This window comes from Falco naumanni, chromosome 14, assembly GCF_017639655.2.
Source record: "Falco naumanni isolate bFalNau1 chromosome 14, bFalNau1.pat, whole genome shotgun sequence".
Lineage (NCBI taxonomy): Eukaryota > Metazoa > Chordata > Aves > Falconiformes > Falconidae > Falco > Falco naumanni.
In genome coordinates this window covers 12,844,434-12,860,143 of record NC_054067.1, presented here as the reverse complement: position 1 = coordinate 12,860,143, position 15,710 = coordinate 12,844,434, and the positions used below count along the sequence as shown (strand labels likewise).

General features: G+C 42.2%; 1 protein-coding gene across 7 annotated transcripts; it reads left to right on the top strand.

Annotated features, from left to right (window-relative positions):
- Positions 1-11: 11 nt before the first annotated feature.
- GCNA (germ cell nuclear acidic peptidase) lies at positions 12-15,179 on the top strand. Of its 7 annotated transcripts, XM_040614150.1 has the most exons (11): positions 12-63; positions 145-254; positions 1,063-1,109; positions 3,556-3,607; positions 3,964-4,034; positions 5,533-5,973; positions 7,290-7,461; positions 8,514-8,658; positions 10,424-10,562; positions 13,627-13,831; positions 14,768-15,179. In XM_040614150.1, the coding sequence occupies exons 1-11, from the start codon at positions 49-51 to the stop codon at positions 15,018-15,020; spliced, it is 1,650 nt and encodes a 549-aa protein (XP_040470084.1). In that variant the 5' UTR covers positions 12-48; the 3' UTR covers positions 15,021-15,179. The 7 variants fall into 7 exon arrangements, with proteins under 7 accessions (XP_040470084.1, XP_040470091.1, XP_040470090.1 ...); XM_040614157.1 differs by lacking the exon at positions 13,627-13,831 and having other exon boundaries at positions 14,768-15,020; XM_040614156.1 differs by lacking the exon at positions 12-63 and having other exon boundaries at positions 81-254; positions 1,063-1,777.
- Positions 15,180-15,710: the final 531 nt, after the last annotated feature.

The following is a 15,710-nucleotide window of genomic DNA, read 5'->3' as shown; positions in this document are numbered from 1 at the left end:
GGCACGGTACACCGGAAGTCAGGCGGAGCGCGGGCGGTTTGAGGCGGGATGGAGCGTGCCGCGGTGCGTTAGGCTCCTTCCGTTGTTCCCCGCCCCAGCCCCCGTCCCGGCACCTTCACGGCTCACGGTCTTTTTCATTTGCAGCCGGAGAAGGCACCGGAGGGGACCCCGCCGCTGCAGAGGCGCCCGCTGGCTCACCGGGATGGGAAGGGCCCAGTCGCCGCCACCCCCAGGCCCTCACACCGGGGCGACAGGTGAGGCGGAGTGCGGGGGGCAGCGGCCTGCTCGTACCGATCCTGGGAAACGTAGTTTGGGATCATTCCCTCAGCTGTCGTACGGTAACTGGGAGGTAATGGCGCGTTCTAGAATTACAGCCTCTAAGCTTTGAGTAACTTTAAAAGAAGCAGTCTGCATTTCTAAGCAATTGTGCAGCATGTTTTTTCAAGTTAATGGTTTTTGTCAAAGATGAAATAAATAATCGGTAAGAGTATTACAGTTTGCCACTGTATTTGCATTAGAATTCCAGTCCAAGTGGTCATGCATTCATTCTGTGCCCTACAATAGCTCTGTGGAAGCTACTATAGTTCGCTAAATAATGGCAGCCATATAAGTGCACTCTACACAAAAGCTGCTTGTTGCTCAGCATTGCGTGCTTTGAGATTTCAGACTTCATACAACACAGCGTTCTCTGCCTGATCGTATCCCCTGTGTAAGATGGGAAACAAGGTTTTTGTACCTTCGGACTTCTGACAGCAAATTTGAATTTAAACCAATGCGGTGTCCTAAGCCTGTGTCTTCAAAGGGTTCAGTCATTCAGATTTTAGCAGCTATGGATTACTACCTGACTATTGAACATACGTGGTTGTTAGAACTTGTGTATTAAAATTTATAGTATTTCTATTTTAAAAACTTTAGAACAGTTCAGCCTATTGGAGATGTTCACTGGTTTTCAGTATATATTTGGTTCTCTGTGTTCGTAATTATTTCAGACCAGTGGAGATGCAGATCTACTTGCTGTTGACCTAATGTTCTTGATACTATTCTGCATTTCATTTTTTGCAGATGTGCCCTGTACTTCTCTTCCAGCAGTGATGATGAATTTGAAATGTGTAAGTAATAGCACATGATAATTTGTTTTCTGAAGGAGTTTGAAAGGGACACATTTCTATTTAGTTATAGCAGAGTAGTTTTTATGTGTGACTTTCTTTACTTTGCAACAGGAGCAATGAATTTTCTCATTGCAGTGCGATGTTGGTGGCTGTATGCCACAGTGAGTGTTCTTGAATCTCATGTCTCAGTCTTGGATGCTTTTTGCTCTGCATTATTTTTTTTCTTGTTGCCCCAGTTTTGTCTGTTCCCTGTCACTCATTTGTTACCTTCTTAGTCTGTGAGCATCTTTGAAGAAACATTTTCTCTAAGCAGTTACAGTTCCAAACACGTCTAAGCTCAGAATTCCATTATGGGTCATGGCTTCTGCTGCACGAGTCTTAGACAGTTGAAGGGATGTTTTTGGCTTTTCATAGTGGCTCAAGGTCTTGGTAAGATGGAATTTGAATACTAGATTTTATATGGTGGCTTTTGCTCTGCATAACTTCCGATCTTTGTTTAAGCCTGTACATACAAAACCTGAGAGTTGTATTTTTCTTTTTCATGATAGCCATTATGACAGTTGTTTTGCGCGAGGGTAGTTGACTACACAGTTGCAAGAGTTCTATTTAGCTTGTTCCTTAGATGGACTAATTGTGGCTCGGCCACATCTCAAGTGGGTTTCAAACTGGTAAGTAATTTAAAGGTTTGTAAATCTGCCCATAAGTTCCTCATTATGTATTCAACATTTGAACAGAGATGGTAGAAAGGATAAGGTAAGAAGTCATACCTGTTTATTTTTGCCTTTTGCGTATCACCCTTTTGTTAATCCAGCTGCTTTTAAAGCAGGTTCTCATTACTTTGGAGTTGTTGTTGTGCTCCAGCTCAGTGCCATGTGAATGATCGTAAGCTTTTTCAAGCCTTACTACTTGTATCCGGTTGAATTACAATGTGCTGTGTACAGTTCCTGCACTACCTCTGGGCTTTTAAATATGATAAATATTACAATCCTGTCCATTCATTACATCATTGTTCACTCCCCTGTAATTTTTTAAACTTAAGTATTTGACAGTCACTCTCTTTTTCTACTCTTCTTTTTCTAAACTGCCACGCTACCACTATACTGGCAGTTAAGAAAAAGTGAATTGAAAATATGTGTCAAGAAACAAGATAAAGATAATTGATTTATTAAGTAGGAAGCTGCATTTTTCTGTAAGCTTTTGATTTCCTGTGACCAGCTGTCAGCCTGATTAGTTTGCTCCTGCTTCATTGTTTAAGAACCATAATGGTGGTTGTGATCATCTAGGAAAGCTTCTGTCTGCTGGCCGTTTGTGCTTCAGTGAGCCACCTTGATGATGGAAGGCAGCGGATGGTGTGCTTGCTTCTTTTGTAATGAAGTCATGAAGGCTGCTGGGTGCTAAAATGGAAAATAACTCATTGCTCCGAGTACTTGTTGAGCTTCAAGGTCTTAGATTCTCCCCCCAACTCCTTGAGCTCCTCTTCAAAGAGGTTAATGCTCAATCCCATCCTATGCTTTTTAACTTAGAATGTGCTTTCAGAGTAGCATTTGGATGTAGCTCAGCTGCTCTTCCTGGTACCAGAATCTACAAGTAAGCCATAAAAGCTTTATCAAGCAAACCTGTCTTCTGGTTTTGGGCTTACAGCATAGTGCAAATATTTATAATCCAATAGAAGTCATGCATGCAGTTTCAGACTGTGAGAGCAAACACTCCTTAATTGCTTTTTTTTTTGCCTATTATGTTTTGAGGAAGGGACAGTGGCTTCCGTTCTCCCCAGCCTGACTTATGTTTTAACGAAGTTTGTTCCCCTTCAACTTCCCTGAATCATGATGTTGAAAGCGTGTGAAATTCTGGTGGTATTTCTGGTAATTCTCAAGAGTCACCACTTCAAGCATGTGCAGTACTGCCACCTGAACTGGTTTTGTGTTTAGCAGTCACCACAGTATTCCTGGAGGGATTAGAATGCATTTGTTTCTGAGATGTAGTATTGAATTGCTGTTCAGCAGTGGGGGATTATTGTTACCACTTCATTTCAATGTGGTTTTTTGGAGACATTTAGTGGAATGAACATATGGACGCCCTTTTGCAGTAGGAAGACTGCTACCTGCAGTCATTGAAATGCTAGGAGAAAAATATTGATAAACCCATTCAGTTCCACCCACAGCCATCCACATATATGAGGAGGATACTGCAGGATATGTAACAGCACTTATCTGCCCTTGTGTTGGGCAAGGATTGAATAATGAAGGAGATGCTAGAAAGCTGCTGTCAGCGTTGAGGAACTGAGAGATGGAATTACATGTAAAGGATTCTTATATTCGGGTTTTTTGTTTTTTTTTTTTTTAAGGTTTTAGACTGGATTTTTACTAGTTGCAGACTTTTTTTCTTAAAATAAATGTATAACAAAAGAAACAGAACTTTGCGCTTAATTAATCTTTTATTGTTCCAGTTTTAGCTAGAATGAAAACTCCAAAATCTGTTTCTAAAAAGGAGGATGCAAGGTGGGTGCTATACTTAATGAATTTTCAGTTTATAATATATTAGTTTTCTGTATCACATCTACTATTCAGAATACAGAGAAACAATCAAAAGTTTTTGTGATTCGTAGGCAGATATGTGTATAGGGGTGCAGACAGAAGAACTGTTATGTTCAATCTATGTGTTCAGGTCTAATGTAAAATGGGATGTTTGGAGGTGTGCGTGCTCTGTTGCCATTCCTGTTGGATGTAGTTGGTAACATTTGCTGTGAGCAATTGATAATGTTATATTGGGTGGTGCTTTTTTTTTCCAAGGCAAATTTATTCTTCTGTTTTCCTGATTATGCTACTTTTTTCCACACTGCTTGCATGTTTTACAGTTTGAAGGACTTTATCGATGACTTGGATGATTTCTGGGACTTTGAAGTGAGAAAAAGAACAACAAAGAATGGCAAGTAGTTGTTCAACAGCAGATATGAAGCAGGTGTTTTAATGCGTGGAAAGATACATTGCTGTGCTCATGAATTTCTGAGAGAACTTGTTAAACATAAGATCAATTTGGTTCTTCCTTGGGGATAGCAGAGGAGAGGCTTTTCTGTTTTCTCTGGGGGTAACGGGAAAGCATGGTTGTACTGTTCAGACAAGTGTACATTTTGAAGCGTTGCTGTAGGTCTGCAGATACTGTGACTATCTGCTAGTATTTGGGTCTGTGCAGAGTAGCAACTCATGGTCGATTACTCAGCTGCAAATATGGGATGGTCACTGTGGAGAGAGGGCTAAGGATGTGAAAAAGAATGTTCCTATGGCTGTACCAGCTCATTCTGTGGCCAGAAGACACTGACTAAAGAATGAAGATAACTTCTTAAGCTAGATACCTTTAATGCTCTGCAGATGTTGGCAGTCAGGCCAAGTCTTGCCTATAGGTATTGCAGAGCCACAGATGGGGTCCTTTGGAGCTTCTTTAGCCAAAGTCCTGTGTGTAATCCTGTTAACACTGGCTACAAGACGCTCTGGCAAAGCATGACTTGAAGGCTTTGTCTCAGTGCTTGTCTGAGCAGAGGATCCCTGTTTTCCCCCAAGGGGTGGAAAGTGCCTTCGTTTAACTAACGTGCAGAGCCTGACTACACCTGTCTGGTGCACTTCTCATTGATACAAGCAAACTGAACTTTCCTAGAAGGAGTGAACAGAGCTCTGGAATTCTTTAGACAGCCTCTAGGCCAGTGATCAGATGGTAGAATTTTAGTAGATGAGGGATGATAACAGTGATCTCATGTGAATCTGGAGAAGCTCTGACCCCTGATCAGGAAGGGCAGGATCTCTTGCAGATAACATGAATGTCAACCCTGAAACATGTGTGCCAGCTGCAGACTGTATAAAACTAATGGAATGGTTTCTGGAGGGGAAACAGGGGCAGTCAAGTGGACCAGAAGCATCATTTAAAAAAAAAGTCACCAATAGATCTGACATGATCCCTTGATCTTGGTAGGTCAAATGTGAGATGTCAGAAGCCTTGTTGGTTGGCATGTGAGCACTTTGTGCTGTAGGCTGTGGTCTGATGAGCTAAGGCTGAGCATTTTTGAAGTCACCCTTTACTTGGTGGTTTTATAAAACTTTCATATGAAATACTTGGCCTTACTGTTATTTGCATGTAGGTTTTTTTACTGGGAATGAAGATTATGCCAACGCTACCTACCTGTTCAGGATTGCTAGGCCTGATAGCTGATAGATATATAGATGAGGGTTTAAGCTACTTGTTTTTTTATACATCTTTCAGTGACTTTCCATGTAGTATGATGGTAAATGAGCAGGATGTAATAAAGAAAATTCAAAGATCTTTCTATTCTTTGTGTTTTCCTATCTTCCAAAGGATTTGTGTGTGTGTGTTAAGACAAAAGCAGATCTCGTAAATGAAATTACCAAAACTTCAAGCTGTTTCTTTTCAATTGCAGCACATAAGGGTGTTCAGATCCCAAAGAAGTTGACAACTTCTGGAAAGAAAAACACTTGTTGCCAAGAACTGCAGTATTCAGAGGCTTCAAGTGACAGTGAAGATTCTGTCTTTTTAGAAAATTCATGGCATGACTACCAAAAAGGGGGGGTGAAAGACTTGGAAGAGAGTCGAAGGCGCATGAAAGTCCCACCTCCACAGAATCTGCAAGGATCAATTTCCAGAGGCAGTCTAGACTTGCTTGTTAGAAGGAAAGAAAGAAGCTGTGAAGAGAGCACAGAAAATAGGGTTCCAGCTGCAGCACTACAAAAAAGTAAAGAGGCAGAGTCAGATAGCTCAGATGACGATTTTGAATCAGTAATAGAACGGATAAGGAAACGAAGTGTACCCCGAAAACCAGTCTTAAACACAAGTAAAACTGTGTACCAGCCAAGCACCATAGGTAAGCAGTTGTTCTTAGCTAACTCCCAAGCCACCTAGTGGCAGCAATGGTGGTGCTAATTACCCAATTCTTTTAATTTGTGTGCATACGCTTTGGAAGTGCAACCCAGCATCTTACAACTGAATATGATGCAATCGGAAATTATTCCTCTGAGCATTCTGCAAAGTGATTCTAGAGTCATTATTGCTTGTTTCTGTAATTGTAGATTATTTTGGTTTCTAAAATTGTTCTGAAAACAAATCTAACTGGTGGTTTTGAATGTTAATTACTTTTTTTATGTATGATAGCAGTTAATGTGAAGCTGTCATTTTGGTAAGACTGAAATGTTGAGCCATTTAGGTGCTGTTAATTTAATATTTGGATTTATAATTGACTTTTTAAAATTTAAAATAGAGTTTATAATGAGAATTTCCAAAATCAGTAGCTCCTTCTCTCCTTTGACTAACTAAAGTAAGCTTCAACTGAAAGACTGTAAAGGGAGAAAAGGGCTATTGCTGAGTAAGAGCAGGTAAAAACAAATCTCTTTCTAAAAAAGTAAGTGCATGGTGCCTTCCTCAGTGACAAGGACTAGTTCAGGGCTAGGAGACCTATAGAAGAGGATGGCTGACAGCACAGAAATATGCCCTGAGAGAGACAATTTTTTTTTTTAATTGGTATATGTCATTGCAGCTATAAAACATATTCTGTAAGTGGGCTGGCAGCTGCATTGGCTTCTCTGTATATGGTTAAACGGTGAAAGGAGACCAGTGGCCGAAATGGAACAGTTACAGAAAAACCAGCAGAGAAAACATCTATTGAAACCATGAACCTTGAAGTGGTCCTTGATTTCTGGTGTGAGGGTCAGTCATTTTAGCAGTCTCTCCAGACGTGGACTGGGGAAATCTGGTCATGACTTGCCTGTGGAACAAACAATGGGACTTAGGACAAAGTTAGAAGGATATTTTTTTCTTTTGTTCAAATGGTGTCTCTGCATTACTGCTCCCAATGTGCTGGTGATGTATTTTGAATCAGTGACGTGTCACAGAAATGTCCGAGTGAGGTCACAAATGCTTTTCCCTTCACTTCCTCCTAGTTGAATGTTTGAAAGTTTGGAGTCTGCCACTCATTAATTGAATGATAATCTTTCTAGTATATAACAGCAAATTACCTTTTCACATCAGCTGTAAAAACCTTTGCATTCAAGTATGCACAGTGAAAGTGTGTATGCTGAGGTGGAATATTTGACTTTTTTCAGTGTTGTGTTACGTGGTTGCTGATATCTGTGCTCCCGATTCTTTGACACCTTGTAATCCTGTGGCTCTTTCTTGTTGAACTAGAAAACATCAAGCCACCTTGTGAAGATGTCCAGCCCTTGAAAGGAGAGGGAGTCAAGACACCAAGGCCAAGCTCCATTTCACTTCAAGAAACACCTTCCAGGATAACAGCTTCTGCAAGAATTCCTAGGAGTGAATTGGTCAGATGCTCACAATCGGCAAAAACAGAGAAAAGGCAAGTGTTTCTCCATCTTTGCTACATTCTAGGCCAAAGAGATGCTAAGTGTTTTGCGTAGGATGACATTCTGATTTTTCTGGTACCTAGAAACTTCTGCTACCAATTCAACAGTTGTTAATGGTTAAGTAGCTGGAAATCAAAGCTTTCAATCTCGGATATAACAGGGAGAATATAAGCTAATCTCCACCTAGAGGAACTGATGACAAATAAATCTGATGTCGTATCTTTGTAAACGTTAGCTCTCTTGCTATTCCTTGTATTGGCACAGCATACTTCTAATGGGTGCTGGCCCTACAGATTCTATCTGAATGTGCCTACCTCTGAAAAATAATCAAAACTGATTGTATGAGTAATTCATGCCTTTTAACTAGCTTGTCCTGAAATTTTTGACCTGTATCCTGATAACTTGCAGAATTTTTTTCTTTTTCTACACATGGATACAGCTTAAGCTTTTCAGAAGAATGTCTTTCATCTCTTAATAGCTGCCTTTATTCTGCCTTTTAGCCATGTGATGTTTCCTTTGGTCATTTTATAATGGCATATACTGATACAAAACCTTTAAATGATGCCTTCAGAGCTGATGTTTTGTCAGAATGCTGCAGCATTGGAGTTAGTAATCCTAGTGGAATATCTGCTTCCCCCGAATGAATTCTGGAGGATTCTGAGAACATCTCAGTCTGTTTCTGAAAATGTTAGAGCTGTTCATGTATGTTGAACAAGGTATAATTGTGGCTTGATGTGTCACAAAGATATAAGCCACCCTCTTTTCCTACTTTAGGAGTCCTTATAATCTAGTTTTGTGAATTAATGAAATAACTGCAGAACTACTGCAAGAGCTCTGCCCCTTCATGCCCTTAAAGGGGGAGGAAGGCAGTATAATTATCCGTGTGCGCCCCAATGGCCTTGTGAGGGCAAGCTAGTGAAAAGAGTCAGGAGAGGTTTATGCCAGTGGCAGCATCCCAGAGATCTTTATTGGCTATAAAGTGGCTGTTATTTTTCAGTGTGATATCTCTGTACACCAATGAACTGCTTTATGACTTTTCTTGCAGGCTCAGGGTGTGCTCAGTGCCTGGCTGTTTCTTGCAAGATCTCTCAAATCCAGCTTCCCACTATGTGAAGTATTTCAAGAAAAATAAAGAGGAGCTGACACAGAAGCTCTACTGTCTGTATAATAGTACCATCTTTGAGCAGAAGGTTGGTTCAAAACAAAACCCATAATTCTAAAATGCTGGTTAATATGTTGCTTCTCACTTTTTTTATGTGATTGCTTTTTATCTTCTTCAGTTAGTAGAAGTTAAGCTTTATAGCAATGGCTTTTGTTTGAATTACCTCAAGCAATTTTTTTGAAGGGGGTGATGTACACCACTGATGTAGCCATTTTCAGCTTGGCTTGCTTTCCCAGCTGTAATGGTGTACCATCCTTAAGGGAGCGGTCTGGATGGTGTCCAAGAGTCCTTGATGAGAGAGACTGCTACATGAGTGGCTCTTGGATCAATTTCATCTTTGAGGAGGTGACTGATGCTTATCTTCATGTATTTTTTAGTACCTGCGTGGTCATCAGCTCAGCAGCCTGAGCAGTTTCTGTTGCTGCCTCTGGTAGTAGACCCCAGCAAAAGCAGCTGTGGCTTTCTGCTACTGAAAGCAGCTCAAGGTTGCCTACCACTGTTGCTCGTGCTTTTACTGAAGTAACATGTACTAGTGAACTCTGCAGCATTACCACGGCCTAATTGCTAGTTGTAGCACAACTTTCCAGCCTGCAGCTGGCAAAAGGCAAGTGGTAGGAGTATATCTTGGGGAGCAGGGAGCTGATGGATAAAAGCACTTCCCTTTATTGTTAGGGCCTGTTGCCTCATTCTTGGTCATGCTCCGTGCTGTCTTCATTCATTCCTGTTGTGTTTTCATGTCTGCCATCTGGAACAGATTAAAAACCTGCTTCTCCTTTGTGTAACGGTTTTGGATGAACCTAAAGCTGTAAGTTGTGCTTCAAATTGAAGGTTCACTTTCAGACAACTGCTGTTCTTGACCTTTAATTTGCTAGGATACTGGAGACCCTCCTCTGGTGAGAAACATTGTTGAAGGGAAGGTTGCTGCCCTTGGTAATTCCAGTAGAAATTCCTTCAGGAAGAAAAATGTTTCTGTGCAGCTGAGAAAATATTGTTGAGCTGACCAAGGACAGGCTGAAGTCATGGTTTCACAGAAAGCTGAGCTGAACAGGCTCGCTGTTGCTGAAAGCCAAATACCTTGCTCCCCCGTGCTTCAGCCTTGTAAAGCTCATTAACTAATTTAGATGACAGAAAACTGTTAGTAAAAGAACAGAGCTAACCAAGATAGATAGGATGAGGGCTTACAAAATCAGGATCAGCACAGAGCATAAGCAAGGGGTGATTATTCACCCTCTTGCAGTGTGAAAGTACATTAAATTAAAATGGCAAGTTGCAGGTTCAGAACAACCAAAGCAGATGGTACTTGACCTGTAAATTATTAAGCAGTAGGACTTCTGATCATAGGCTTTTGTGGATGCTAACAACACATATATTCTTAAACTCTCCCCAAAACAACAGAGAACAACTTTAAGGGCTATTTAATGCAAAGGAACCACGTGTGGCTCAGTGAGGTGTTATCTTGCAAATGACTAGCAGTTGGGAAGAGTACTTTTTTTGAATACAAAATTCTCTTTTATGTCTGACCAGACCTTGCATTTCCTCTTAATGCTGGAGGCAGAACAGAGGAACTGAGGGACTTTTTGTCTCTTCCTGCATTGTGAAACTCCCAGTGTTGGTTACAGAAAAACTGATGATGGGAATAAGCAGCCATGGAGTGTGGGTTTGCATCTTAAATGACAACAGTGCTAAGGGCACTACTAGACATCCTGTACTGGCTTTGCAGTAAATATAGGGGGAAGCTGGAGGGCCAAAAGAAAAGAGTTAGGAGGGAACAGATTACATATAATGTTTTTCAGTTACCAGAGAAAATGGCAATAACCTGGAATAAGAAAATGAGAAGAACAGCAGGATATTGTGTAACTGGGCAGACAGAAGGTCCTGAAGCAAAGCGTTATGCTCGCATAGAACTTTCTGAGAAAGTCTGTGACTCTGCTGGTAGGTGAAAGACGTGTTGGCTCTTCTTTGAGAAAGTGAATTCTAGAGATAAAAGCATGAATCTGAGGCCTAAGGGATCTGGAACTGGACCTTGCTTTTAAATTTCGTATTACCTTGAAGAAATAAATCTGTTAATGGTAGTACTTGTCCTGACAAGCCTAAGAGGCTGGGCAAATTTACAAAATGTGAGAACAGAGATGTACTCATGCTAACTGCAGTATTTTGTTTATATTAATTATTGATGTGAAGACCTTTAGGTTACTCTAATGCTATATGTGCTATAATGCCAATCTAAAATCTGACTTCTTCCATCATAGCTAACTACCTCGTTGGTAGTACTTAAAGCTGGAATAAAGACAGGTCAGTGCCAGATTAAGTTCTATTATGTGGTGGGTGCTGTAACTGTTATTTCTCCCTCATCCCCTCATAATTTGGGGAAATCAATGTGGCAGTTACCATAGGGGAACTGGTTCTGTGATTAATAGATATATATAGATATATATGTTGAGAGATAAAACAGAGTACCCTAGGAACCTGCTTTTGAGGGCTTAGGAGTCTACAAGCGTAGCTGAGTTTTTAAGCAGCAACCTTATAGAAGCACAGGAGCAGGCAATCCCGTTGTCAGAAGCCAAGCAAGTGAGGCAGAAGACCACCTTGGCTGAACAGGGAGCTCCTCATAGAGCTCAAGAGGAAAAAGAAATTGTAAGATCTCTGAAAGTGAGGTCAGGCTTCACGGAAAAGTTATGGAGCTGTGATTTGTATGTGCAGGGAGAAGATGTGAAAAGCCAAAGCTCAATTTGAGTTGAAACTGGCCAGTGTTGTGTCAGATGAGGTAATAGCAGAAAACATTGGACTGATGCTTGTTGGAGATGGACATCTAACTAATAGGGATAAATTAAAAGCACAAAAGCATTCAATGCTGCTTTTTTTTTTTTTTTTTCCCCTCCATCTTTAATAAAACTGACAGACCTTGGGCTGCCCAGTCCGAGGTCAGAGGATCATGACTGGAAACAGTGCCTTTCTGTTTGTGGACACTGAAATTGTCAGGAACCAGCTGTATCAGCTGAATGTTCACAAATCCATGGGGTCTGATGGGATTCATCCCAGAGCACGGAAGGAGCTAGTGGGTGTTATGGCAGGACCCCTCTCAATCATCTACCAAAGGTCTTGGGAGTCTGGGGAGGTCCCTGCTGACTGGAAGCTAGCCAATGTTATTCCAGTTTACAAGGAGGTGAGGAAAGACCCAAGAAACTGTAGACCTGTTAGTCTAACCTCATTTCCTGGAAAAATTATGGAGATCGTACTGGGTGCTACTGAAAGGCATTTAAAGAATAATGCAATCTCAGGCACAGTCAACATGTGTTCACAAAGGGAAAGTCCTGTTTAACTAATTTGATCCTTCTGAGATAAGGTCACCCACCTAGTTGATGAAGGGGAAGCGGTGGATGCAGTATTTCTGGATTTTAATAAGGCTTTTGATACTGTCCCTCATGGTATCCTTCTGGGCAAGTTTTCCAACTGAGGGATGAGCAGGTTCATGGTGTGCTGGGTGAAGAACTGGCTGAAGGGCAGAGCTCAAAGTGCTGCAGTGAGTGGGGCTACGTCTGGCTGGCTGGCAGCCAGTCACCAGCGGTGTTCCTCAGGGGTCAGTTCTAGGGCCAGTCCTGTTCGATACGTTTATCAGCTGCCTGGATGCAGGAGTAGAATGCACCATTAGCAAGTTTGCTGATGATACTAAAGTGGGAGGTGCTGTTGACTCTTTTGAGGGAAAGGAGCCCTTGCAGAAGGATCTAGAGAGATTGGAGCATTGAGCAATGATTAATGGGATGAAATTTAACAAGACCAAATGCCAGATTCTCCATTTGGGATGAAGTAATGCTGAGCACAGTTATAAATTGGGAGAGGAGTGGCTGGAGAGCAGCCATGCAGAGAGGGATCTGGGGGTCCTGGTTGGCAGCAGGCTCAGCGTGAGTCAGCAGCGTGCCCTGGCAGCCAAGAGGGCAAACTCTTCTGGGGTGCATCAAACCCAGCATAACCAGCTGGTCAAAAGAGGTGATTATCTCACTGTATGCAGCATTGGTGTCACCTCACCCTGAGTACTGTGTGAAGTTCTGGGCTCCCCAGTTTAAGAAGGATGTGAAGGTACTCAAATGAGTCCAGGGAGGGACAACAAAGCTGGTGAAAGGGCTGGAAGGCATGTCCTGTGAAGAGTGGCTACAGACTTGGGTTTGTCTAGTTTGGAGGAAAGGAGGCTGAGGGGTGACTTCATTGTTCTCTACAGCTTCCTGAGGAGCGGGAGTGGAGAGGGAGATATTAATCTCTTCTCCCTGGTATCCAGCGATGGGATGTGTGGGAATGGTTCAAAGCTGTGCCAGGGGAGGTTTAGACTGGACATCAGGAAGCATTTCTTTACTGAGAAGGTGGTCAAACACTGGAACAGGCTTCCTAGACAAGTTGTTGATGGCTCGAGCTTGTCAGTGTTTGAGGCATTTAGACAATGCCCTTAATAACATGCTTTAACTTTTGGTCTGGTAGTTGGAATAGATGATCATTGTAGGTCCCTTCCAACTGAAATATTCTGTTCTAATAGTGGAGAAAATTCAGTGCTCTGCTGTAGTTTCTGGATGAAAAATATCAACATTACAGAAACAATCAATGAATCTTGGTCTAAAAAAAGATGTTTCAGGTCTCAAAAAAACAACCAACCCAACCAACCAATCTACCCACCCCGCAAAAATAACCAAAAAACCTCACAAAAAAACCCACCCAAAACCTTAATCAACAAGAACAAAAAAAACCCACCCAAAACCAAATGGATTAGATGTGCAGGGAAGTAACTAGGATGCAGTTAGGGCTAATCACAAACCTGGAAATTCACCAAGTAAAATCTGGGTTTGGGGCATTTTTTTTACCCAAATACCAAGGTAATGCCAAACCCCAAAATAACTCTTGGTATCTTAAATGAAGAATGAGTGTCAAAGGTCTGAAGTAGTGACCCAGGATGAAAGTCTGTGCTGCCCCGTATCTGACTGATCTTCCTGTCTTTTGTATGCCTTACCACAAGATCGTCTTCGAGACACGCTCATTCATGAGGCTTGCCATGCAGCCACCTGGCTGATCAATGGTGTTCGTGATGGACATGGACGATTCTGGAGATTCTATGCCAATAAATCAGCTAAGATTCATCCGGAACTGCCAATAGTAACACGATGCCACAGCTATGAGATTAATTACAAATTCATCTATGAGTGTGTTCTGTGCAAAGCTACGTGAGTAATGTTTTGTTCTTGCATGTGGCCATGCAGTAACTTTGTCTCTGACTTGGCAGGCTCCTGTGTCTAGAAATCATGGGTCTCTTAATCTGTGAAGCAACTGGGGTACATGCTGAGCTGTCACTTCACATTTCCTGAGCCAAAAGAACCTCACTATGTGATTACACATATTTGTTTCCAGGTAGTTTCAGGTCCAGTTCAGAGGTCAGGACAGGCAGAAGTGTCTTCTGAGGACAGTTGGTGATGATGGAAGGTCTTTGGGAAGCAGTAAGAGACCAGAATGTGTGCCTCAGCTTTGAAGGACGTGGCAGGGAAAGGTCACACCCCGTGTGGCTGCTCTCACTTTTCAAACATTGCTCAAATTATGCAAATTTGGATTCACCTTCTACTGTAGCTAATATTGAGTCAACTTATGAAAGTTTTTGATCAATTATCTCTGATATTGTGATCAGCACAGATCCTATGATGCTTAGAAAGTATGCGTAGAATTATTTTTTTCAGGACCGTATGTGCGAATTCCACAAGCACTGGAAGGAAACAGTATTTCGGAAGAATGTTCCTGCCATGTTTAATATGACTATGTAATGCACTAGTTGCTTAGATGCAACAGAGCATTGAGAAGAAACTCCAAGGGGTAGTTGATACATGGGTTGGGGAGGAGTTTCAAAATTTTGTAGCACTTCATACTGCTAGGCTGAGAGTAAGAGAGAGGAAGGAACCAAATTGAAGCGACAGTGGAAAAAGTTCTAGGGTAGAGAAATGTGTAATACAGGTTTCATTGTTCCACTGTGTGAAATAGGTAGTCTGTTTCCTGTTCTAACATGCTAACTTACAAATCTGACCGAAGTAGCCTCGCAGAAGAGAAACGAGCCCTTTCCCACAAGTACTGACTTACCATAAGTGTGAAATCAAAGTACTTATTTTTCATTTTAGGATTGGACGTCATTCCAAGTCTCTGGACACAGACCGCTTTGTGTGCGCATTCTGTGGGGGGCAGCTGGTCCTGAATCAGCCCACTCGGAAGGATGGCACTCCTGCTAGGACACATCTCACGCCCTTTGCAAAGTATGTCAAAGAAAACTATGGACTTACTAAAAGAGAGCAGTATGGGCTGAGTCATGCAGAAGTCATGCGGAAACTCAGTGCTGATTTTGCTTTAAAAACTAGACTTCAAGATTCCTTGTAATATCTCCATATGCTTCCTTTCTTGATACTGCTTAAATTTTGCATGTAGAAGTAACTAAGTCCAACGTGTCTAAGAATGCATTTCAGAGAATTCCAGATAATTTTAATCCCTTAGCATTAAATACTTTATTAAAGAAGAACTCAAGACATTTTCAAAAACGGACAAGAGTGAGCAACACCAAATCACCTGTTCACTGGCTCATGTGACTTGATCTTTGCTGACCATCACGCTCGCCCCGGTCACTGCCCCAATGACACAGGGACCCTGTGGTCTGACACCAGCTATGGCACTCATGCTCCCGCACACGCGTGTGCACACAGGATAGAGAAGCCTCACACAGGATAGAGAAGCCTCACCCAGGACAGAGCCAGGAAGGAATTTAAGGAAACAGGGCAGGCTCCTCTGGTCAGGCGCAGGTGAGTGTGCTGGCAAGGTGCTGGCAGCCGGGTGCCACTGCTCTCACTGTCCCGTGAGGCAGCTGCAACGGAAAGCCCTGCACAGCGCCCAACGAACTGTCCTGAGGATGGAGGACCATCACCAGCCAGCTGGTGTGTGTGTGGGAAATTGGCGATGCCTGTGTGGGAATGAGAGCTGTAGGTGAGGGGCTGAGTTGGGGATAGGTGCTCTGTGCCGCTTGTACCCAGGACCTCCAGCTGGGGAAGACGCTGCTACCGCTGTGGCTTCGTCCTC

Excerpts from the sequence above, each read along its gene's own strand:
- GCNA (XM_040614150.1), top strand. Across the intron at positions 1,110-3,555 it reads TGATGATGAATTTGAAATGT|TTTTAGCTAGAATGAAAACT; the intron begins GTAAGTAATAGC and ends TTATTGTTCCAG. Across the intron at positions 7,462-8,513 it reads TCGGCAAAAACAGAGAAAAG|GCTCAGGGTGTGCTCAGTGC; the intron begins GCAAGTGTTTCT and ends CTTTTCTTGCAG.